The sequence below is a fragment of the Vulpes vulpes genome, chromosome 14, assembly GCF_048418805.1.
Source record: "Vulpes vulpes isolate BD-2025 chromosome 14, VulVul3, whole genome shotgun sequence".
Lineage (NCBI taxonomy): Eukaryota > Metazoa > Chordata > Mammalia > Carnivora > Canidae > Vulpes > Vulpes vulpes.
Genome location: NC_132793.1, coordinates 12947097 through 12971573, shown reverse-complemented (window position 1 = coordinate 12971573; position 24477 = coordinate 12947097). Strand labels below are relative to the sequence as shown.

The 24477-nt window shown below is 57.1% G+C and overlaps 1 protein-coding gene across 29 annotated transcripts in view; it reads right to left on the bottom strand.

The window, feature by feature from the left end:
* SULF2 (sulfatase 2) overlaps positions 1-24477 on the bottom strand; it is a 117709-nt gene that overhangs the window by 12954 nt on the left and 80278 nt on the right. For all 29 annotated transcript variants that reach the window (XM_072735659.1, XM_072735669.1, XM_072735644.1 and 26 more), the window contains 7 exons: positions 15036-15205; positions 9164-9314; positions 7429-7604; positions 3918-4046; positions 2791-2847; positions 2209-2338; positions 294-486 (listed from right to left, as the gene is read on the bottom strand). In XM_072735659.1, the coding sequence (XP_072591760.1) occupies positions 294-486; positions 2209-2338; positions 2791-2847; positions 3918-4046; positions 7429-7604; positions 9164-9314; positions 15036-15205 (1006 nt within the window). The remainder of the gene's footprint in view (positions 1-293; positions 487-2208; positions 2339-2790; positions 2848-3917; positions 4047-7428; positions 7605-9163; positions 9315-15035; positions 15206-24477) is intronic.

Sequence of the window (24477 nt, the reverse complement as noted above, 5' to 3'; positions counted from 1 at the left end):
GCCGCCCTGGGCCCTGTGAGGCCCTGGGCCCTCTCCCGTCCCCCTTCACAGGGAGCGTGCTCCCTTGACACGTCCTGTCTTGACAGTGGGGAACGTTCTCTCCCCACTGGACCGGCAGGCCCTGTGTCCCTGCTCCTAGGGGCCACCTGGCCCTGGTGACATGCGTCCACAGGACTGTTTGAAGGAGCGGATGAGCGCGCCTCCTGCCCCCTCCTGCCCCTCCTACTCCCTCTGCCCCTCCTGCCCCCTCCTACTCCCTCCTGCCCCCTCCTGCCCCGGGGGGCCACACTCACTCTTCTTGAAGAGCTTCTTCCTGCGGCCGGCCAGGCTGAGCTTGTAGTCCCCGGTGTCGCAGGCACAGGTCTCACTGCCCTGCGCGTAGTACTTGGGCACCAGGTTGGAGAGGGCCCTGCCCCCCAGGCGCGCGGGGCCCTTGCACTTATGCAGCTTCAGCTTCCCCGAGGCGTCCTCCACGCACTGCCACTTCTGCAAGACACGTGAGGGCCTCAGGCTCCCGGGCCTTGGTGGCCTCTGCCCACCGCTGCTATCCCCCCGGGGAGCCCCCTGCGGGTCTCGGCCTTGGCCTTCCTGGAACTGCGTGTTCAGTGATGGACGGACGCGCGTCTGCGCGGGAGGAGCACGGCAGGGACCCGGGCTGGGGAGGGCACTCCTGGAAGGGGCAGTGCCAGCACGCTTAGGGCCTCAGCCCCCTGGGGCGGCTCGGCCAGCAGGGTCACGACTGTCCTGCCCCGGGAGGTGACTGTTGGGACAGGGGTCCTGGAGGCTGTAGCTGGGACGGACGCCTCCCCAGCTGCTCCGGGCCCCACCTCCAGGGATCTTGTCCTTTGGGGTAAGCAACATGCTCTGATCATGTTCTGAAGCTGCTGCTATGCCCCCATCCCACCCTGGGACTGCCTGACCCCCAATCGGGGCTGGGAGGTGGGGGAGAAGCGCGCTGAGGGGGACAGAACAGTCCAGGGGAACCAGGGCTCCTGGCCCCTCAGTCCCTGTAGCTCAGAACTGAAATTGGAACCACTTCGGGCATCTCCCCCGCATGCAGCTGCAGGACGGCAGGGCTTTCTGTTGGGGACATTTAGGGACCTTCGGGGCCAGGGCTCCAGGGCCTGGAACCTCGCTCCGCAGCAAAGGGAGTAGCATCACCCACAGCTCTTGTCCAGGGCACAGAGTGGCCTCTTCCCAGACAGTACATCCCCCCACATGGGTTAGGGGGGCCCAGGGGCTCAGCAACAAAGGGGGGAAGGGGCACGGCCACAGGATGGCCCGGCCCTAATTCTGAGTCTAGCGAGAAGGAGCCCGAGTGTGGGGCCCGAGAGAAACCCACGGCCGCCTGGGCCTCGGAAGCCCCGCGACTGCTGGTGAGAAAGGGGACGCGGAGCCCCACTTGCCTGGCACTAGTGGGCGGGGGACCGAGGCGGGGACGCGCAGCCTGCACCCCTCAGCCGGGCCACCCTCCCTGTTCCCTGTGCCCTTCGGCCCTGCCCTCCCGCCCCCTCCAGAGCCCGCCTCGGCCTTCCAGGCCTCAGGAAGGCCGAGCACAGACCCTTCTAACACCCGTCACAGCTCCTGCCATCTAACGTCACAGCTCCTGCCATCTTACTGTGCGGTGGCGAGGTTCTTGGCAATTCTCCCGCAATCAACTCACTTTTTAAAAACCTCATTTATTTAAAAAGGCAACTTCCTATTTCTCATCTAACTGGAAAGCCAGGAGGAAGAGGCAGTGAAGTGACAGCAAGGGGACTAAGATCTGGGGCGTGTGTGTGTGCGGAGGCTGCAGTGGCTCCGTGAAAGGGGCTGAGCAGGGGCTACGGGGAGCTGGAGCCACACTCGCCCCACACGGCACTTCTCCAACGTCTGAGTGTCACCTGTGCCACCAAGTGTCACCTGGGGTGTCACACATCAGCAAAACACCATACCTTGGAGGCCCTGACCTCACCAACTCTGTGGCCTGGAGGCCTGAGGGCCAGCCTGGGGAAGGTCAGCCTGGGAAGGGACAGCCTGGGGGAGGGATGGCCTGGGGGGGATAGCCCGGGGGAGGGACAGCCCAGAGGAGGGATAGCCTGAGGGAAGGACAGCTTGGGGAGGCACAGCCCAGGGGAGGGGACGGCCTGGGGGAGGGACAGCTTGGGGAGGGACGGCCCTGAGATGGAAGGGAGGACAGGAGGCCCCGGCAGCTGCCCGCCGCCTCACCTGGCCCAGCTGCTCACAGGCCGTCTGGTACTCGGCGCGCTGACACAGGTCTTTCACGCGCTGGTATTTGGGCAGGAAGTTCTCCTCTTGAGCGTCCACCTTGTCATTGTCCCTCTTGTGGAGCAGTTTGCTGCGGGGCAGAGAGTGGGACATGCGGCTGGCCTCCACGCTCCGGAGGAGGAGGAGTGTGACCCCCCCAAAGCGGGGTACCCCACGTGCACCGCCCCCCCCCCCCGGGGGGGGCGCTGTCATCACGGAGGACAGGAGTCCGGCCCGGCCACACCTCCTGGTCGTTCAGAGGCTTACGATGTGGGAACTTTATAAGAAACCAAACCTCCCAGACGGCAGGAGTCGGGAAGAAATTAGAGAACGTTTCAGGCCTGGTGGAGGCGGGACAACACGTCTGGAGGGACATGTGGTCTCCAGACGCAAATTCTGCGTCAACCACGGAAGGGTGAACGGGCTTCCTTCCAGGAAGGTGTCCAGGCGGCTGCGGACACTAACTCTCCCGCCCCACGGGCGCAGGTGGGGCTGCGGGGAGCTTCCCGGGCGGGGCAGTGGGCCCCAGGACCCGGCACTCACCCTCTCTCCACCAGGAAGGAGTCCCGCCAGACCCTCATCTTCTTTTTCAAGTGAAACCTGGGAGGGAAGCACATGTCCACCTTCTCATCAATGTGGGGGCCTCACGCACCCCCCCACTCCCCAAGAAGCAGGGAGGTGCCTGGGTCCACCATCGGCACAGATCCAGGGCTCTGGGGGCCCGTCGGGGTGAGGGGGCCCAGCGGGGTGCCGGGAGGGCCCCAGAAGCTCACAGCCCCACACTAAGCAGAGCTGCATCCTCCCTGGAGACGCAGGTCTGAAGGCACATGGGGCGGAAATGGGCGCTCCTGCTGCCCCAAATGCGCTGCTTTACGCCCACACAGCTCAGAAAACCCCCTAGTTAAACGGAGGAGGCCCCAGGGAGGGGTCCCCCCTGCAGGGCGGCCAGATGTGGATGGGAGGTGCCAGGGCTGCAGGCGGGGAGGGCAGGTGAGGCCCCAGGCGGGGCGGGGCGGCTGGCGCGGCGGGCACTCACAGAGCGGCCACCAGGTGGCGCTGCTGCCACGCCAGGCTCCACGGCGCTCACCTTCCCACCGTCCAGTTACTGTTCCCATGACCGGTCCCCCTTCTGCTGCCAGGACCCCTAGGTCTGTGCCGGGCACACCAGCCGGCATTAAAGCCCTACGGCACAGTGAGGGGCGCACAGCCGCCCCCCCCCCTCGCCAAATGCCCAGAGTGGGCTCCACACTCGCTGAGACGCCAGCCAGGGGCTCCACATCTCTGGGATCGTTTGCTTTGGTAAAATGGGATCATAGCAATGCCCCCTCCCCCCCCCCCCCCACTGGGTCACTGTGATGATCAAAATGGTAAATCCTCCACGAAGTCCTCAGAGCAAGGAAATGGCTATTGAGCGTTCACGCCTGTTGTTACGAAGTTTTACAGGGTTGTAGCCCGAGAGGGTCATCAACGGGTTGCCCTGGCCGTAATCCGGAGGGGAGGATGGAACCTTAGGGAGAGAACATCCTTCTTTCCCGTGGCAGGTAAGTCGGCGGGATCGGGGACCCCAGAGCCCCAGCTCCTGACTCTTGGGGATGTGCCCCTCTCAGACCCACGAAGTGTGGGGAGCCCGGCACCCCCACCCCCCGCACCAGCCCCGCTCCCCTCCTCACCGATTCACAGGCCGTTCTGTATCCAGCAGCTTGAGGATGGACTTCCCATCCATGTCCGAGGGGATGTCTAGACCGGCGATGTCCAGGATGGTGGGGGCCAGGTCGATGTTGAGGACGATGTGGGGATTCCTGGGGGAGAGGGGGACGACAGGACTGGGCCACCTGGGCAGTGCTGCCCAAGCCTCGCTTGGGAGAAGGGTGGCCGGAGGGATGGAAGTGGCCAGGGGCCCACGCCCTGAAGGTGGGGAAGCTGTGATCTTGTCCCTCTCCAGCACCCCAGGACTCAAGGCTCCCATCTGCAGCCCCAACTCAGTGGAGCCCCCAGGCTTCTCCACCCTGCACCCCCTGTGCCCTCCACACATACCACAGGTACCAGGATTAACAGGCCTCCACCTGGCCGTTGCTTCTGCTGGGGATGTCCTCCCTGCCTCCCACTACCCGAACACAGGACTCCCACCTTTAAGAGCCACTCTAGACCTTGGACCTGCCCCCACACCTGTCTCTGAACCTCTGATGCAAACCCTGGCCCATTGCTCTTCTTGGCCAGGCCTCAGGGCCTTGGTCCTCGCTGTTCCCTCTGCTGGAACATTCTTCCTCCAGATGCCAGAGTAACTTTCTCCCCCACCCTGAGTTCTTTGTTCAACAGTTACCACAGAAGCCCGTGACAGCCTCCGAGGGGCCCCACGACCCGTGCCCTCCAGCCTGCACACCTTTGTGTGCACCACCCCTTCACCCCCAACAGTGGGCCAAGCCAAGAGGATCCAATAAAGGTGATGAGACGTCACACGGTGGGGACGTTACATGCTACACAACTTCATCTTGCCAGCTGTCCCTTTGTCTCCTTTCCCCCCGGTTGGCTGTGAAGATGCAGGCTGCCCTAGTTCACCAGCCCCCCTAGGAGGATGCGTGGTGAATATTCTGGGAGGCAGGCGCTGTGATGTCAGGTCCTCTGCTGGCACCTGAACGACCTTCCCCGGCCCAGCCTCCAGCCCTCAGCCTCCAGCCCTGCCGAGTCCTGCTTGCAGCCTGAGCAGAGGACCACGCTGAGCTGGGCCCGACTGCTGAGCCAGGGAAACTGCGAGATACCACAGTGTGTTGTTTACTTGCTCACTTTGTAACGCTTTGTTACGCAGCACAGATTACTATCACGAGGCCCTTCCCGGCTCCTGCCGCTGCCCTGAGGCCTCATCACCCCCATTTACTCTATATTTTACTCATATACCTGGTTTATTGTCTGTTGCCTGTTTAGAATCTAATTGGAAAGCAGACGCTTCCGTCTGTCTTGCTCACTTCTGTATTCCCAGCACTTTTACACTTAGAATACACTGGGGCTGCTCAGGAAGGGTTAGCCTAGCAAATTCTGTTATTTATCTCTACCATGCGTCTGTCACTTCTCCTGTCTCCTGTTTCCACCTGCAGGTGTTCCCAGTGTGGTGGCAGGTGCCCCGAGGGAGGTGCTCAATGCAGGGGTTGGCCCCTGTTGAATGAATGATAGCCACATGGCTGCACTCCCCATCCAGGTGGCTTGGTGTCCCCCACCCTATTCCCTGGAGTTGAGAGGCAGGCCTGGATTTTAGGATTTCAGTTGTCTCCTCCTCCTCCCAGCCCAGCACCTTGTGGACACTGGACAGGTAGCCAGGTGTGCTGGGAGGGCTGCAGGGGGTGAGGCTGCATGGAGGAGGTGCCCGAGGGCGTGACAACTTAATCTGTCAGGTGGAGGGAGCTGGAGAAGACTGCTGGGTAAGCAGGCACCGAGGGGAATGTTGGCAACCAGCAGATGAGTTGGCTTGAGGGTGTCCAGCGGTCTTGCTCCCCAAGACTAGGTGGGAGGCACCCCCAGCATCCAGGCCCTGCCTGGAGGGCACAGCGCCCCGCTCCACCCAGATTCCACTATCTGATGTACTTGGTCTGGTCACTCAAGGTTTTCTATCGCCCCGGCTACCGTGATTGGTTCAGGGATGGACACGTGACCCAAGCCAGGCTGGTGAGAGTCCGCCTCAAGCCTTGTTGGAACCACTGCTTGGTTTCCTAAACCGATGGCTGCGAGTCACGGTGAGTCTACCACCATGAGAGAAAAGCCTGCCTGCGAACGATGCCGATTCAGACGAAGCTGGGCTCAGAGATGGAAAATGAAAGCTTCCTGATGTGATTGTGGGACTGCTGGATTCAGCCATGCCTGAAGCCAACTAGCCTTGGACTTTCCAGTTACTTTAGTTCCCATATTCCTTTCATCTCTTTTTTATTGGGTGTGGGGAAGGGAGACCTTATCTGGCTTCTGTTTTTGCAACCAAAGGCATCCTAGCCTTCAGCCCCAAGCCTGCCATTAGCACTTTCTTTCTCTTGTCCATGTGGGGTGTGGTTTGGGGTCTTCTGAACCAGATCAGAGACTCTGAGGCTGACCACACCCGTAAGGTCAATGCCTGTAGAGTCTTTAGTGGGTCAAATTCTTTCCATTTACAGGGGAGGCTCAGGGTTGCAGAGCGGCAGGAGCAGAGGCTGCCTGGCTTAAGTTCCCAGCTCCTTCCTGGCCACAGCACGTGAGCTTGGGCAGCCTCAGCTCTGTGCGCCCCAGTAAACGGGGTCACAGCAGCGCCTACCCCGCGGGGTTGTTGGGGTGCTCACAAGACTTACGCGGCAGACCCGGGCTGAAGAACAGCTGGATAAGCACGCCTCTTATCGTAGCTCTCCTGACATGGGAGCCTGAGATCCAGCGACCGGGAGGGATTTGTTGAGGTGGGCAGCGGGGAGCGACGGGCCTAGCCTTGAACCCACACAAGCCGCCTTCTAGAACTGTCTCCAAGCATTCCTTCCAAGGGATGGAAGTCAGGCCACAAAAGTGTCTTAATAGCAATTTATCTGCCTTTCAGAAAACCATTTGGGTTGGTCTCCATGCTACAGGGATCTGAGGAAGCCGCTGCTACACCTTTCTATCCTCTCCCTGCCCTAGATGTGGCATTTTTGGGGCCAGAACATGGCATCTCAAAGGTTGGCCCAAGGACGATGCTGGTTGAGGGCCCACGGTGTCCTGGAAGGAGGATGAGAGGCAGAGTGCTTCCCTCTGCACTGTGGCCGGAGCTGGCCCCCCGACCTTGGCGGACACCCCCCGACTGAGTGGCAGGGTTCCTCCCGACAGCCGTCCCATGGATCACCCCGGCCAGACATGAACCAAGGCGGCTTTCCCACGCGCTGGTGGCGACGCACACGTAGCCCAGCTCCCTGACTCCCTGGCACACTGCCTCACCACAAACAATCTATTTTCACGGATGCTAACAGCCCCTGGTCTCTCCTTCCCCAGCAGAGGGGTAGACAATGTGTCAGCACCCACCCGGGTGACACCATCACTGTTTCACTTGGCACCGAGGTGCACCTGCCCAAATCACGTGCCACCCAAGGAGTGGCTTGGGGCTACCCGGTTGAACCACCTGCTTCTCGCCCATCCAGGAGGCCAATGGGTTGGAGCCTCCAGGCCCCCCTGGAAATGTGGGGCCCTGGGAGGAGGTGATGCACTTACAGTGAGCCAGCCTCCACGTTGGGGCCCCTCACGTAGAATGGGACCCTGATGTCAAACTCGTATGGCATGGACTTGCCCTTCACTAGGCCGAACTGACCAATGTGGTAGCCGTGGTCGGCGGTGTAGACGATGTAGGTGTTGTCCAGCTCGCCCGTCTCAACCAGCATGTTGTAGATCTGAAATGCAGGCGGGGTGGTGAGGGCACAGGGAAGGGCTGTGGGCACCGTGAGTCCTACTGGCCGGGCCTCCCCAAGGTGGAGGAGGAGCACGTGCTCCCGGGTCCCTCCCTGGCTCTGGATTTCAGCTGCACCCCACTGCTCAAGGGGTGCATCCCCTGTGACGGATGCATTTATAACTGCAGCCTCCCCACCGCCTGTTGCTTCCTGCCCCCCTTCTTCACAGTGATTCTCTTCTATCTCTTATGCATGTTTGTGGCTCATCTTCCCCTGAGTTAGAATGGGGGCTCCTGGAGGGCTGCGGCTCCAGGAGGGCAGGGGCTCCTTCACCTTGCCGCCTGCTGCATCCCATGGCACTGGCACAAAGCCAATGCTGCTGAATGAACGAATGAATGAATGGCTGAAGGTGGACTGCGGCCTGGGGCAGGCATTGGTGATCTACAACAGCGCCGTCTGACAGAACTTTCTGTGGTGCTGGCAATGTCTGTATCTGTGCTGTCCCATATGGCAGCCACCAGTCGCATGTGGCTACTGAACACTTGCATGCGGCTATTGCGCCCAAGGCACTGAATTTTAAGCTGTATGGATTTTAATTCAATTTAAACAGCCATGGTGTGCCTGGGTGGCTCAGCTGGTTGCTGGTTAAGTGTCCGACTCTTGATCTTGGCTCAGGTCTTGATCTCACCGTTGTGAGTTCAAGCCCCATACTGGGTTCCACACTGGGTGTGGAGGCTACTTAAAAAAAAAATTAAATAGCCATGGATAAATAAAAAAATTTTTTTTAAAGATTTATTTATTTATTCATGAGAGACACAGAGAGATAGGCAGAGACACAGGCAGAGGGAGAAGCAGGCTCCCTGCAGGGAGCCCGATGTGGGACTCGATCCCAGGACCCTGGGATCACGCCTTGAGCCAAAGGCAGATGCTCAACTGCTGAGCCACCTGGGCATCCCTAAAAACATTTATATAACCATACGATGGAATACTGTTCAGCCATGAAAAGGAAGATGCGTGCTACCACATGGATGAATCCTGAAAATGTGATGCTGAGTGCAAGACATCAGACCCAAAAGACCTCGTAATGTGTGAATCCACTGACTGGAAGTGTTCAGAAGAGGCAGATGCACAGAGACACCAAGCAGGCTGGTGGCTGCCTAAGAAGGGTGAGGCAGCCCGGGGGGTGATGGCTAAGGGCCATGGGGCTCCTTTCTGGGGTGATGGTCATGTTCTAAAGTTGACTGTGGTGACCACACAGCTCTGCCAGTATATTCAAACCACCGAACAGCACATGTTGAGTGAATAATATGGTATGTGAATTATATCTCAAAGCTGCTAAAAAATGTGAGAAGCCCCACGTGGCTGCCGTTCCAAAAAGAACAGACCTGGCAGGGAAGTGTCACGAAGGCAGAGGCCCTGTCAGGACTGCTCACGGCCACTTCCCCGGGCCATCACACTGTTTGCTCATTCTGCCTCCGTCTCCCTTCCTCTGCTGCCGATGACACTCTGAACCGGGTGAGGTTGGGGAGGGCTTGGAGCGTCGGGGGGTGGTGGTGGCCTACCGTCTCCATGGAGTCGTCCACGGACATGAGGGTCTGCAGACGCTTCCGCTGCAGCATGTTGGTGAACTCCATGTGGATGGGCTTCATGGGCCCCGTGTAGCGCATGATCCAGTGCTTGTCGGGATTGGGCGCGTAGTTGTAGCTCGGCGTGCTGTGGGCAAACACGTGCCCAAGTCAGGCCAGGTGTGGGCTCACCTGCAGGCCCCAGGTCCCCAGCCCCCCAGGTCCCTAAGTCCCCAGGTCCCCAGCCTCCCAGCTCCCCAGCCTCCCAGGTCCCCAAGTCCCCAGCCTCCAAGGTCCCCAGGTTCCCAGCCTCTGAGGTCCTTAGGCCCCCAGGCCCCCAGGTCCCCAGCCTTCCAGGTTCCCAAGTCCCCAGGTTCCCAGGTTCCTAGCCCCCCAGTTTCCCAGCCTTCCAGGTCCCCAGCCTCCCAGCTCCCCAGCCTCCCAGGTCCCCAAGTCCCCAGCCTCCAAGGTCCCCAGGTTCCCAGCCTCTGAGGTCCCTAGGCCCCCAGGCCCCCAGGCCCCCAGGCCCCCAGCCTTCCAGGTTCCCAAGTCCCCAGGTTCCCAGGTTCCTAGCCCCCCAGTTTCCCAGCCTTCCAGGTCCCTAGCCCCCCAGGTCCCCAGGCCCCCAGCCCCCCAGATCCCCAGCCTCCCAGGTCCCCAGCCACCTAGCCCCCAAGTCCCTAGCCCCATAGGTCCCCAGCCCCCCAGGTCCCCAGCCTCCCAGGTCCCCTGGTTCCAGCCCCCCAGGTCCTCAGCCTCCCAGGTTCCCAGCCCTCCAGGTCCCCAGCCCCCTAGGTCCCTAGCCCCCCAGTTTCCCAGCCTCCCAGCTCCCCAAGTCTCCAGGTCCCCATCCTCCCAGGTCCCTAGCCCCTTAGCCCCCTAAGTTTCTAGCCCCCCATCCCAACCTCCCAGGTCCCCATCCCCCCAGGTTCCCAGCCCCCCAGTTCCCCAGCTTCCCAGCCCCCCAGTTTTCTAGCCTCCCAGGTCCCCAAGTCCCTAGGTCCCCAGCCTTCCAGGTTCCCAGCCCCCCCGGTCCCCAGCCCCCAAGGCCGCAGCCCCCCAGCCTCCCAGGTCCCCAGCCTCCCAGGTCCCCAGCCCCCCAGCCCCCCAGCCCCCCAGCCTCCCAGGTCCCCAGCCTCCCAGGTCCCCAGCTCCCCAGCCCCCCAGCCCCCCAGCCCCCTAGCCTCCCAGGTTCCCAGCCCTCCAGGTCCCCATCCCCCCAGCCCCCCAGGTCCTAGGCCTAGGCCTTCATGTCTCGGGGGAGCATCCTCCTGCCCCGTGGTGGCCCATCAGGGGCTCTGCTACCCCTTACATCAGCACTTCTGCAGCACACGGTGTGCCTGTGGGAGGACCGGGGTTCACCCAGCCTTACGTGACCCCAAGCTACTCAGTGAGGTCAATGCCTCTGACTTGGGCTCTGCCAGCCTCCCTGCCCAGCCCTGGGGGAGTCCCCTAGCACCTCCCCAGAACCGGCTCTGCTCCAAGGAGAGGACAGGCTCAGGGGGAGAGCCTGCCCGGCACGGCCCGCCCTCCAATTCCCGAGCCTAGTGCTGATTTGCAGGGTCCCTCGGGCAAGAGTTATTGTGGTTAGGGCACGACTGCAGAGTTTCCTTCTGTAATAGATTTAAAAAAAAAAAAAAAAAGAAAGAAAGAAAGAAAAAGGACGTTGGCTAAACCATCAGGTCAACACTAGTCACGGATGTGGGGCCGAAAGCGTGAGGACGGCGCTGAACACCTGTCATAAATACTCTTCCCGTTTGCTCTTATCACCTGTTTGCGGAGGAGGAAACAGAAGGTCAGAGACGTTCGGGGACCTGCCCACGGTCTCAGCACGCGGGCGTTGGAGCTGGGGACCCCGCGACCTCTGCCCTGGGGACCGCTGCGGTGACGCATCACCCCGAACGAATCACCAGAACCTCCGGCTTCCGTGGAGCAGCGGCCTCGGCCTCGTACCACGTGCTGGGCCAGCTCGAAGGGCGGCCTCCTACCATCTCCTTAACACTCGGCCCGGGAGCAGGTGCCACCTTCCCTGCCCCAGGGCACGATCCCACCACAGCTGAGCTGGGGTCTGAACTCCAGGCTGCTGCCTCCTAGTCCCCCAGGGAGGAGACCCTCCCACCCATCAGTGCTCGGCCCTAACTTTGGCCAAGTCACTCCTGCTGGAGCGTGGAGCAGCCGAAACACACAGGTGAATCTGGTTCACGGTTTTGGAAGTTTCCAGGGCATTCCGGTCATCCAGTACCCTGTCCCAAACCCAGAGCCCCTCTGCGCGGCTCAGCTCATGCCAGGCCCCAGGATCTGAGCTCCCCCACACCCCACCAACGTGTGGGGCGTCCTGGGTGGGGTCCCCCACAAAACCGGGGATCCTTCGCGCTACTCTGGTTCCCGTCAGATCTCACCCCCTCCCCAGGCAAGGCTGAAAATAAAGGTTGAGTTTCCACTGCCTCAAGACAGAAGGCTTTTCAAAATAGCCAGGAAGGGGGTGGGGGGGTGGGGGACAAGCAGGCACACAGGCCTTGCAGGGAGGGCTTGGAGCTCCCTCATGCCTCGCCTGCCCTGCTAGGACCGCCCAGGCCTCTCCGACAGGAGAATACCAGAGTGTTCGGGGAGGTCAGGGAGGTCAGGAAGGTCAGCAGCCTTCAGGCGGCAGCTCTGGGCGGCCTGAAGGTTATGGGGACCCGTTGCTATGGGCTGACTCACAAGCCTTGAGATTCCTTCTGGGCTTTGCTTTGAGTCCCTGGCTGGTCTCCCGCTGCTAAATCCAGCCCGTCCCCCCAGCCTCCTTTGATTGGGAGCAAGGCCTTGCTCTCCTGTGGGCCGGCTTAGGGCCTGACCCCCATGTAGAACATTCGGAGGAACAACCCCCCCTCTCGCCCCCGCCCCAGTTCCTGGGGTCTGCTGGGGGCAGGGGCAGACACGGCCCTCAGAGCTGTTTGGAAAATTGTTCCCGGAGGCCCAAGGGGCCGGATTCCAGGATGTAATTTTGAGCAATCATCTCTGAATCTATTAGATTCTATTAGGCTGGTGTCTGTCCTCCAGAACAGCGAGGGGTGGGTTTGTCAGGAGCCTGCAGAGGAGTGATTTCCAAGCCCTGTCCCTGAGCCCTCTTCTGGAGCAGGGGTGGGGGGTGGGGGAGCACGCTCAGAAGGCCACTGTCTGCTTGCCTGTCACCTGCATGAGGCCAGGCTCCTCTGGGGAGGAGGCCACATTTTCACAAGAACCCAGCCGCTTGCCAAACAAAGAGGGGAAAGCCTCACCTCCTCAAGAATCTGAGGAATGTCTGGTGTGTTCACAACAGGGCCCTTAAGGCAAGGCGAGCACCCCCTCTGCTCTGCGGATGGGGGGGCAGTGGGAGGAGGATCTTGTCCCCCAGCCCCTCCCTGTGCATCTGGAGCCCAGGCAACCTGATACCCACCGTGAACCCACCACAGGATGCCACACCTCGAAGGGAGCTCTGGGGGCCAGTGGGGGTCGGGGTGTGTTTGTCTATGTCTGCTTCTGTGTGTACGTCTGCATGTTTGTGTAACTACGTGTCTGCATGTTTGTGCATCTGTGTGTCTGGGTGTCTATCTCTGTATGCCTGCATATGTGTGTCTGTGTCTTCGTGTGTCCGTGTAATCATGTGTCCGTGTCTGTGTTTGTGTTTATGTGTGTATTTGTGTATCTGTTTGTATCCTTGTGTCTGTTTCTGGGTAGTCTGTGTGTGCATTTCTGTACCTCTGCGTGTGTCTGGGTATCTACGTGTGTATTTCTTTGTATCTTTGTATATGTGTGTACATTTGTGTGAGTCTGCGTGTGTCTGTTTGCATCCTCGTGTGCGTGGAGCAGAGCAGGGAGTGGGTGGGGGCCCTGGGCAGGTGGACCGGGGCCACGCTGCATCGAGCAGCATCTGTGAGAGCCCACGAGGCCCACGTCAAGGACAGGACACCAGGTTTGACTGGGTGGCAGTCTGACAGGAGCCTCCGAATAGAAGGATCTGGAACTCTGACCCACCAGCAGGGCCCTGTCCCCTCCTCACCCCCCCTTGCCTGTCATAATTAAATATCCCAGCTGCAGAAGTTTCTGGTTTTTGGTTTTGTTTTGGAAATGATTATACCCCAGAGATAGGAGAGCCTTCCAAACACACCCCTAATAAGGCGACGGGGGGTTCTCTGGGTAAGTAATAGCAGGCGTTACTCATGTTCAATTTCTATAATTTTCATTTCAAAGGGAAAATAAATGAGCAGGCAATGTCAAACAATCTCATCATGAAACTCTAGGGCTGCTGGGGAGGAGGGATGCCAGTGCTTCTTTTAAAGGAGAAGCTGCAGAAGCAAAGCAGACCTGCCTTCCACCCCCGCCGCCCCCTGGGGGGGCGCCCGGATGGAGCCGGGCACATGCCTCCTCCCCCCCACCCTTGGGGGTGGCTGGTGCTGCAGAGAGGCAGGGCTGGGGAGTGAGGGGGGCGCTGCAGCCCCTGGAATGCGGCTCACCACCTGCCCAATCTCCGCCCCGAAGACCAGGGGATCAGGAGGTTAGCGCACCGCCTCGTCCTCTCGGAGCCACTCTGGGCGCTGTCAGAAAGTAATTACAGCACAGGGATGAGGGGCAACGTGGTCTGATTATGATGAAAATTAAACACCCAGAACATTCAGGCGGATTCCAAATTGCCCTGTCCTTGTCACCCCAATGTCACAGCAAGGGCTGCCGTGTATCACTGTGAAGCGGGAGGTGGCTAGAGGCAGAAAGAAAGAGAACTTTCCAGAAAGACTAACTAGCCAGCTGGAGGAGGAGGATGGGAGGGGTGGGCAGAGAGATGGGAGGTGCAGCTAGGGGCAGGATTTGAATCTGGCTCTGCTGTGTACCAGTTGCAAGTTGCCTCGCCTCTCTGTGCCTCAGTCTCCTCATTTGTGAAATGGGAATAGCAGGTGTGGTAGGCAGCCTCCACAATAGCTCTCGAGGGCCCCCACTTCCCGCGAATCACACCCCGTGTAGCCCCTCCCACACTGGCAGCACTGGTCTGTGTGACCAATAGGATACAGCACCGCAATGGTGTGTCACTTTTAGATTAGGTCACGGAAGACTCCATCTCAACCTGTGTGTGTCGACCCCGGGCTCCCAATCCACTCCTCTATGTTAGATCATTTGCTCTGGAGGAAGCCAGCTGGTTGCCATGTGGTGAGGACACTCAAGCAACACTGTGGAGAGGCTGGCTGGTCGAGGAGCCGCCGTGTTGAGTGAACCCCGGGCTGGCGGCTGGTGGCTGCAGCCCCAGCTGACACCTGGATTAGAACCGCTGAGCTAGAACCTTCCAGACCGGCCACTCCCAGGTTCCTGACTCACACACCCTGTGACATAATACACATTTGTGTCTTTTTAGTGGCTCAATGTCAGGATGATTTGTTATGCAGGAATGGATAAATACACCTCGAGGGGCGTTGTGAATATTCAGGGATTTGGTGCAATGTAAGGACTCAGCTCGGAGCCTGCTGGATGGTCAAGAGCTCAGGAAAGGCTGCTGAATAGATTGTAGCCTGATGAAGCTATCGACCCCTTCTCAAAAAAAAGATTTAAAGTCCATCACATGAAACACACAGGATTACAAAGGAAACAATTATACTGCGATGCAGTTCGACGCACAGACCTCCAGGGGTGTTGGAGGACAAAAGGGTCCTGACTTGACAACATTTGCCACCTGCTTTGGTCTGTTAGCCAGGCTGGTTGGATATGTGTCCAGTGTCCCCACAGGGGAGCAATATGTTTCTGGGTTCTTTGAACCAGGAGGATTAGAGAGAAGGTACAACTTTGTCACTGTCATTATCAACCTGAAGCCTGCCCCTCCCACCTTCACGCCACCCAGCGGCTCTGCGGGCTGGGTGCCCAAGCTTACATGTGCTGAGACGCATTGGGGAAGAGGCCTGAGTACTGGGGGGCGGAGTCTTCCGGGCCGTGGGGGGCCGCGTGGCTGATGACCATCAGGACTGGCCTGTGTGGGTACATCTTCTTGGACGTGCGGAAGAAGCTCACACTGTCATTGGTGATGAGGTCCGTCAGGTAGTCCTGGGTGGGGGGGCAGGGAGAGACAGGAGAACTTGTGAGGAGCTGGGGCACAGCAGTGACTCAGACAGACAATCCCTGCCCTCCTGGAGCCGATCGGCAATAAAAGAGGAAGGAAAACATGGAATGTCGAATGGTGCTAATGGAGAAAAATAAGCAGAGGGAGTTAGGGAGGATCAGGGAAAAGTTGCAATTTGTCATTCATTCATCACAGATACTAAAATAATCTTAGTTCACACTTTTGAGTGCTTATGCTATGCCAGGAACAGTTCTGTGTCTACTTATATCAGTTCATTTAATTCTTATATGACTGTAGAAAGTAGGTGTGATGAGAATTCTTGTTTTCCAGAACAAGAGATTAAGGCATAGGGAAGTTAAGTGAATTGCTTATTGTCACACAGCTGGTAAGTGTCACAGCCAGGCCTCCTGAGTCTTGGTTCCTAAACTTGAAGGCTTCCCAAGGCTCCAGAAATACCTTCGAACAGGGTGGTGACAGTCCTATATTCCCTGAGTGCTGCGCCGGGGACAAGGGCAGCCGGACATGTGAACACAGAATTCAGATAGTGACCATGTGTGACAGATGAAGGAAATAAACTGTGACAAAGGAGCCAGGACATACTTAGGCTGGGGCAGTCAGAGAGGGCCTCTTTGAGGAGGTGACATTTGGGCTGAGTCCTGAGTGATGAGAAGCCAGGCACAGGAAGATCTTTATCAATGGAGTCCACCCTCAGCTGCCTGCTAAAATTCCTTGGGGGAGCTTTGCTCATGTGTGAGCCTACTCTCCCAGAGATGCTGGTTTAATTGGTGTGTGGCTTTCCCCAGGCACCGGGCTTTTCATTTTTTAAATTTAATTTTATTCTTTTAAAGATTTTATTCATTTGTTTGAGAGAGAGAGAGAGAGAGAGAGAGAGAGAGAGCACGCACATGGGCAGGAGGGAGCAGGAGAGGGAGAGGGAGAAGCAGGCTCCTTGCTGAGCAGGGAGCCCGACATGGGGCTCGATTCCAGGACCCTGGGATCATGACCTGAGCTGCTTTCAGCTTAACCAACTGCCACCCAGGCGCCTGGCATTGAACTTTTTAAAAGCTCCCAGGGGTTCCAATGTGCAGCCAGGACTGAGAATCACTGGTCTAGAGGAAGCGTTCGAGGCAGAGGAAAGGACAAATGCAGGGACTCTAAGGCAGGAAAGGAGCATGTGAGTGTTTGAGGGATGTCACTGGGAAGTAACAGCACAAACAGGTGCAAGCAGGGGATGTGGGAAAGGTGAGACCCGCTTAGACAACGGGCAGGTGAGGGAGGAGCTGGGGGAAAAGGAATGAGCTGAAGTTGAAGGCTTTAAAAGCTCAGCTAAGAAGCTGAGATCTGCCTGAACTCTTCTTGAACTTGCTAAAATCCTTTTGTTGCTAATCTCTCGAGAAGGTAAGGAGTTCCTGAAATCTACCTTCTGCTCCATGGGAAGCAGCTCTGTCCAAAATGATCCCTTCCAAAATGTGATATTATTTTAGAGAAGAAAAAGTCAAGAAGTGGCTACAGCTTCTACCCTGAAGTGAACTGCATGACAGGTACGACAGGCGTGCCTGTGCTTCTAAGACACCTTCAGGGACACCTGTGCACTGTACCAGATGCACGAGGATGGCCACTGCAGTGGCGTTTAGGATTTTCTTTTTAAAATACCTTATTCATTTATTTGAGAGAGCAAGAGAGAGAGAGTGTGTGAGTGCAAGCAAGCGCATGCACAAGCAGGGGGAGCAGCAGGCGGAGGGAGAGGGAGAAGCAGGCTCCCCGCTGAGCAAGGAGCCCAATGAGGGACTCGATCCGAGGGCCCTGAGCTGAAGGCAGACGCTTCACCAACTGAACCACCCAGGCAGGCCTGCAGTTTATACAAAGCAAAAATGTATCACGGTGACCAGCAACAGGAACGTGATTAATGAATTTACGCTGCTTTCAAACTACGCAGTGCTGTGCAGACATTACTGGGAAGCAGATCTGTAGTTGCTGAGGTGGGAAGTTGTACCGAGGTTATGCTGCTATGGGAAAGAGCGAGCTCCTTTCAAACCAGGAAGGTCCCGTCTTTCTGTGGGTAGGGAGGGAGGGAGGCAGGGTGGAGAGGAGAAGCCAAACCCCTAACTTCATATGCTTTTGAGCACCAAGGAAGAATCTGGAAGGACAGATATCAGAGTGCTAGCTGGGGTCTGGGATAAAGGGAGAGAAGGGGAGCAAATCACTTGCTACTCTGTATTATTTTCCTGGAATACTTTTTATGACTAATTTTGGGCAGTGTAAAAAAAAAGGTTTTATATGGGGGTTCTGCAGAACCTATTACATAAAAAACCATTACATGTCACTTGACTCCAAGAGCTTCTGCTGCCCTTGTAAAGCATGACCTGAAGGGGGCAGGGAAGGTTCTTAAAATGACAGAGGCAACTATGGAAGTGACTGAGAGCTCAGAACACCTGCTGCCCCCCGCCGGTGGGGAACGGGGCGGAGGGCTCCCGCCCTCTGGAATAAACCCATCTTCACTGCCTGGCTTTGGAACTATACGCTTGCTTGGCTGTGATTAAACATGCTTTTCAAAAAAGCCACCAGAAACATCCATTTGCAGGAAAGACATACAATGCAATGATACAGTACCCAAAAAGAACAAACCTGCGAGGCTTGTCCCCTGCACATGGACAAACCTCACAGACCTGACCCCGAGTGAGGAAAGCAGGCTGTAGGGGGACACGCAGGACACGCCATTTAGATGCAGGCGAGAACCACACGGGACGGCATACCTTGTTCGAGGGATCTGCATGTGGAATAACAGAATGAAGGCATCCGTGGCAATCGGCAGGGGACTGGCTAGCTCCCTGGGAGGGGGCGGGCCAGGCAGGGGACCCCAGAGGGTGACTCGGGGGCTCCTCTAGCTGGTGCTATCACGTGTTCAGAAGCGTGTGTGGCGTGATTACCGTGCCTGCTTCTCAAGGCTGGCAGGAGGGTTTCAAGTGCTACGAGATGTGAAGCTCTCGACAGGGTACGCTGCACGTCGCCAGCTCTTGATAAGTCAGCTAGCACTGGCTGTCTTGGTGGTGTGGCACGTTTTCCGCATATCTGAGAGCCACCCACCCTTCTGGGTCCTCCTCAAAGTCACTCCTACGCTGGCGCAGCCTTTGCCAACCTCCGCTGGTCGCAACGGGGCGTCTGCTGTGACATGTGGCACACTGCACACCCACTCCCCCCAACCATCCATGTGGATTGGGACCCTGCCCTTACTCTAGGGGCGGGCAGTGAGCCCCAGGCTGACCAATGGGGACACGCTGTCTCTCTGGCCACGACACTCGAGTCAAGTCCAGGCATCAGAGTGGGGGCGAGGGGGCCTCGGCCAGGGTGGTGGAGTGGCATTGTCATGTGGTGGAGTGGCAGATTCTATAGACAGGATGTGTGCACTGGCTGCACGTGGGGGAGGAGGGGTGGTCACCCCCCACCCCCACCCCCCTCGCGCCCTGCCACCTGGTTTCTGGTTTGGGTGAAGGCTACAGAGATGGGGTTCTGGGAGAAAGAGGAGTCAGGGTGAAGGCAGGAGTGCTAAGTCCAGTTCTGGACAAGTTGAGCTGGGTGCCTGGGTCAGCCTTGAAGGAGTCAAGGAAGTGCGTTGTTAACAGGAAGCACTGGTGAGATAGTGGAGGGGAACAAGCAGGCTAAAAGGTGAATTTTCTAGAACCTGGAGATCAGCTAACAGATAATGAGGAACTCACCTCTCTGCCCCCTTCAGCCCTACACCAGGCCTATTCCCACTCCCTAGGTGAGGTGCTAGACTTTCCCCCGGTGCACCCCTGACCATGCCTGTGCAGGTGAGTGGCGATGCCAGGTTCTGGGGACTTCCCCCCTAACTGGAGCTGAGCAGCCACAGCTGTGTCCCGCCTTCCCTCTCCGTCGTGACCTCCAACTGACTGTGATCAGTAAACCAAGAAGGGGGTGCCTGGGTGGCTCAGTCGGTTAAGCATCTGCTTTCAGCTTGGGTCATGATCCTGGGGTCCTGGGATCCATCCCTGATCCTTGCTCAGCTGGAAGCCTGCTTTTCCCTTTCTCTTCATGACTCTCTCCCTGCTTTGTTCTGTCAAATAAATAAATAAAATCTTAAAAAAAAAAAAAACCAAACAAACCAACCAAGAAGAACCCAGTGCATCTGTGGGGATTGCTAATCTGCGGCTCTGGGCAAAAGCATCTCTTTTCTCCAACTAGTTATTTAGCTGAAGAAGCATGTGGGTGTGGGGCCGCTCCTGGGGAGCTTGGCGACAGGACAGCCTGGCCTGTCTCATGCCCTGCCTCGCTCTTCAGGCTTGGCCTTTGCCACCATTTCTCATTTATGTGCTCACTTAACAAATACTTGTTGGGTGCCTGTTCCCAGGGCACCCGGCTTCCTGTTAAGGGCTTGGATTGTGGTCACAGGTCTATGTCCCCATGGTGATCAGAGTCCTGAGCAGGGTATGGACAAGCATTCTCATTAGCAGTAACAAGGCAGGAGACCGGGGAGGGCCAGAAGGTTTTCACTCACTCAGAATTACCTCTGGCTGCTGGGGGTAGGGACAGAGCCTGTAAGGACAAGAGAGGGGACCATGGCTGACATGATGGGAAGCTCCTCTTCTTGCCTGGACCTGGGTGCCTGGAGAGACGTGTCCCATGGGTGCCTCCTGGGAGATCCTCACACTTCTGCCCCATGGAAGCTGGTGGTTCTACCTCTTGTCTGATAAGCCAGCTCACCCCAAATCTCTCAGGGCATCTCCCCAACATGGAGTCTCCTGGCTCCCAGGACTAGTTAAATTTTCTGCTTGGGAAGCCCACATGAGCTGCTTCAGGGCTGTGCCTTGAGAACGATGGCTTCGCTCCTGAGACCTGGTTTGAGGGCAGGGAGGGGGCAGCCCTCGAGCCCACTCTTGATATTCTCTTCCCTTGGAAGTCACTCTGTAACAGACGGTTTTCTGAGCCGCTGGCTTCCCAGGCAGCAGGTCTAACTTTTATTCTGAATCATCACACTGATCCTGCACCCGTGGGGGCTTCTACAGCAGTTCGTGTTCAAGAGAGATTCTCATTGCTTTAAGGAGCAATCACATTTCATGAGACTGAGGGCTCTGGAGCCGGAAACTCTGGGTTTGAACCCCAGCTTTTCCACCTGCTATCTGTGGGCCAACCACTCAGCTTTCTGCACCTCGGTCTCTGCATCTAAAAAAATGGGCCTGGTAACAGTCCCTTCTTCAGATGGTGGTGCGAGCATCTGACGAGTGAAGAAAGCACTTGGCAAGGAGCCCGACACTGAGAAAACCCACAATGAACACTGGCTCTTATTATTGTCATATGTTTGCTCAACGGACCTTCACGACAACTCTGGGAAGTAGACGCTGTGCCCATTTCACAGATGGGGAAACAGATCACAAAACCAACAAGCAATGCACTCGCAGCTAGACCTCAAGCCTTTGTATTTTTTGCCTGCTCTGTCACTTTTCCCCCCAGAAACAAGATTAATAATGAGTAGATGGTGGTTCACACTAAGCACCAACAAACCTTGTCTGTAGAGGGTCAGCTAGGAAATGTGAGGCTCTGCAGCCAGATGTCTCTGTTGCAACTACTGCTCACGGTCTCTGTACGGGAAAGCAGCCACCACGGAAATGAATGGCCATGTCTGTGCTGCTAAAACTGGAGGCCCCGCCAAATTGTAAATTTCACATCATTTTTTCACCTGTCACGAAAGCTGTTCTTTTTTTTTTTTTTTTTTCCCAACTAGTTAAAAAATGTGAAAACCATTCCTAAGCTCAAAGTTTCAACAAAAACCCTTGGCAGGCAGGTCAGGCAGGTCTTGGCCCACGGGCCCTAGTTCAGAGAATGGATTTGGAAGCCAGATGGCCCGGATCCTGCTTTACCACCTACTAGCTGTGTGGTCAGTGAGACCACAGCCTCTGTGTGCCTCAGTTTCCTTAGGTGCTGGTCGTGAAGAGTAAGAGCATATACCATGTAGGCTATGGTGAGAAATGCACGGGTTAATTCAGGTAGAATGATTCCAACAGACCTGCAGCATGTTACATCTCGGTAAGTGCTACTCGTTACTCCTTAAGAATCACACGCCTGTGTTTTCCATGTGAAGATGAAAACAGTAGAAGCAAATGTGCTTTCCTTTCATTACTCCTCACCCCTGCTTCTGCTCTTGGCCCCCTTTGTCCTTTACCAGGAAGTATTTTCTCGGCTGCATTGTTACACGTGTTGTAGTACTGCTTTATGCATCTTTTTTTATTTTTTAAGATTTTATTTATTTATTCATGAGAGACACACAGGCAGAGACACAGGCAGAAGAAGAAGCAGGCTCCCTGCAGGGAGCCCGATGCAGGACTTGATTCCAGGACCCTGGGATCACAACCTGAGCCAAAGGCAGAGACTCAACCACTGAGCCACCCAGGTGCCCTTTATGCGTGTTTTTTACATTGATCAGATCACATGGTGCATGTTCAGTCACTCAACAAACACAGCAGTGAAGACAAAGAACCCACACTCCTGCCTTCATGGGTCCGAATTCTTTTTTTTTTTTAATATCATTTTTTTAAAAAGAGTTTATCCATTTATGATAGACATAGAGAGAGAAAGGCAGAGACACAGGCAGAGGGAGAGGCAGGCTCCATGCCGGGAGCCCAACGTGGAACTCAATCCCGGGGCTCCAGGATCACGCACTGGGCCAAAGGCAGGCGCCAAACCTCTGAGCCACCCAGGGATCCCCATGGGTCTGTATTCTAACGTGAGGAGACAGACATTAATAAGCGAACCTGGTTACACACTGGTGTGGTGTGTCAGCGGTGACCAGCTGAGGGGGTGGGGAGGAGGGTTGAGGTGGGGATGCCCTTGACACATCATGATCTAGGAAGGCGACATCTGAATAGGGGTCTGGACAAGCTCTCTCTGCAACCTGCTCTTGCCATCAGTCTTAAGTCCAAAGCCCTTTTGATGACTTTACATCAAAATGAGCCCTCTTGTCTTTTTCTAGAACCCTCCAGGGTAGGGATCCTTTGTGGTCATTTAATAGTTTCCTGCGTTGGTGGCCTTCATCGATTTCTTTCAATTAACAAGCAAAGCTGCTATCAACAGCTGAGCCAGGTCCCCTCCTGCAGATGAGGGAGGCTTCTCCAGAACAGAGAAGCACAGATGCCGGATTGAGGGGTGGTCACGTTCACGTTTACAGGGACCACCATCTCTCAGGACCTTCCCAGCACCTGGGCCTCCTCCGGGACCCAAGCCTAGCCGTTCCTATCTCCCTTGCACCGCCAGTCCCAGCTTCTCCAGCCTGCTCTGGCTTTCCGCCCGGGTGCTACATCATTCCTCTCTCGTCATTGCTGCCTCTCTGTCCACCTCGCCATCAGGACGCTTTCCAGGGCATCTGGCCTTGAGATTAGTGACTCAGGACAGCCCTCAGAGGGCCTTTTGAGGGGAACTAGGGAAGGACCATCCCTTCTTCTCCAGCTGGGCCTCCTGGGGAAGCCACTGAGGCCAGCAGCGAACCCCCTGTAGAGGCATCTCCCTCCTCAGAGTGCTGGAGCACCGCTCCCTCGGACGCCCGGGCCCCCACTGCCTGCTGCCCACCGCAGGTCTCAGCCCTGGCCCCGAGCCAGCTCGGGCTCCCAGGGGGCCCCCAGCCCTCTGTTCCCAGGCCTCCGCTCCCAGGGGGCCCGGGAATCTTCCCCCGGGGCTCCTCTCATTCACAGTGGGGATGCTTCTGTGGCAGGAAACAGGGTGAAAGAGCAGCGGCTGCATGTCCCGTCCTTAGCCCCAAAGGGACTCTGGTGTCCCTGGGTAACTTGATTACAGGGCTGCTCTGAGACTGGGCGTGGACGTGGTGACGAATCTTAACAAGGCCTGAGTGGGTGTTCTAGGTTTTGGAGGATTAGCCTGTGCTGAGTCTGGGAGGGGAGTAGCAGCCTGTTCAGCTCCAAGACACTACAGTTTGTGTTGTTAGCTTATAAATTCCCCCACCAGGGCTCTGGAATTCACTTGCCAGGGAGCAGATTGGGGCCTGGTCTGTGCAGAGTGGGACCTGCCCCTGTCTGACCCAGAGCGGGGCCCAGAGTGGGACCCAGAACGGGACCCAGAGTGGGGCAGAGGGCGCTGCCCATGTGATGTCATGTGTGGCTTCTGCCTCGGGGGTCTGGTCTGTGCAGAGGGGGGCCTGGTCTGTGCAGAGTGGGACCTGCCCCTGGTCTGACCCAGAGCTGGGCCCAGAGTGGGGCAGAGGGCACTGCCCATGTGATGTCATGTGTGGCTTCTGCCTCGGGGGCCTGAACTGGGCAGACTCTGTGAGGGGGCACATCACAGGTCATCCCCTGTCACAGGTGGGAGGGATGCTGGACATGCTGGTGTTTCCAGAAGTGGAGTGGGATAGGGATAGTGGAGGAGGGAGGGAGGAAGGGGGGAGGGAGGAGAGGAAGGAAGGGGAGGGAGGGAGGGGAGGGAGGGAGGGCTAGAGGGAGGGAGGGGGAGGGGAGGGAGAGAGGCTGTAAATGGAGCTGAAGAGAAGAAAACCAAGCTTAGAGGAGAAACCACCCTCTTAAGATTTTGTCTGAGCCCCTGGATCGAGCCACATCTGATGTCATTACTACTGGACCAGTTAAATCAACTGACAGGTTTCCTCTTCAGTCGAGCCATTCTGAGATGGGTTTCTGTTCATAAGCCACCAAGAGAGGCCAGTCTGATTCAAGAAAGGTTAAGTCCTGTAGTTTAGGGCACTCGGGGAAGGATTCATGAAAGAGAAGATGGATAAGACTTGATCCAGTTCAGGGCAGGAGAGCACTAGTAAAGATCTGGGGATGGTTGTAATAAGCAACAAGGCTGGTCTGGTTGAACTGGCTTATACTGGGGATGCTGAAATAGGAGACGGGGCTGACATGTCCATGTGCTTGTGCGTGCACACACCTGTGCTCCTACACCGTGGTGTGGCCTTCCGGCTTTAATCATGTGCCATCACTTCACAGTTAATAACACACCTCCACATCCCAGACTGCATGCACCTGGGTCTGTTTTTGTTCATCCTTGGACAGCAGCACCTGGCACAGTGCCTGGCACATAGCAGGCTCTCCATAAAGAGTTGTTCATGAGTAATGTAACCAGATCCAGCTAGTCCACTCACGCATGCGATTGCTGGGAGGGCTAGGAACACCACACATAACAAAACACCCAGCCCCGCTGCTTGGACCACCATAGGTGCTCGGTGAGTAGATGTGCACATTATTAGGTAAGCGGTGGCATGCCTATTTTCCAGATTTGGGAA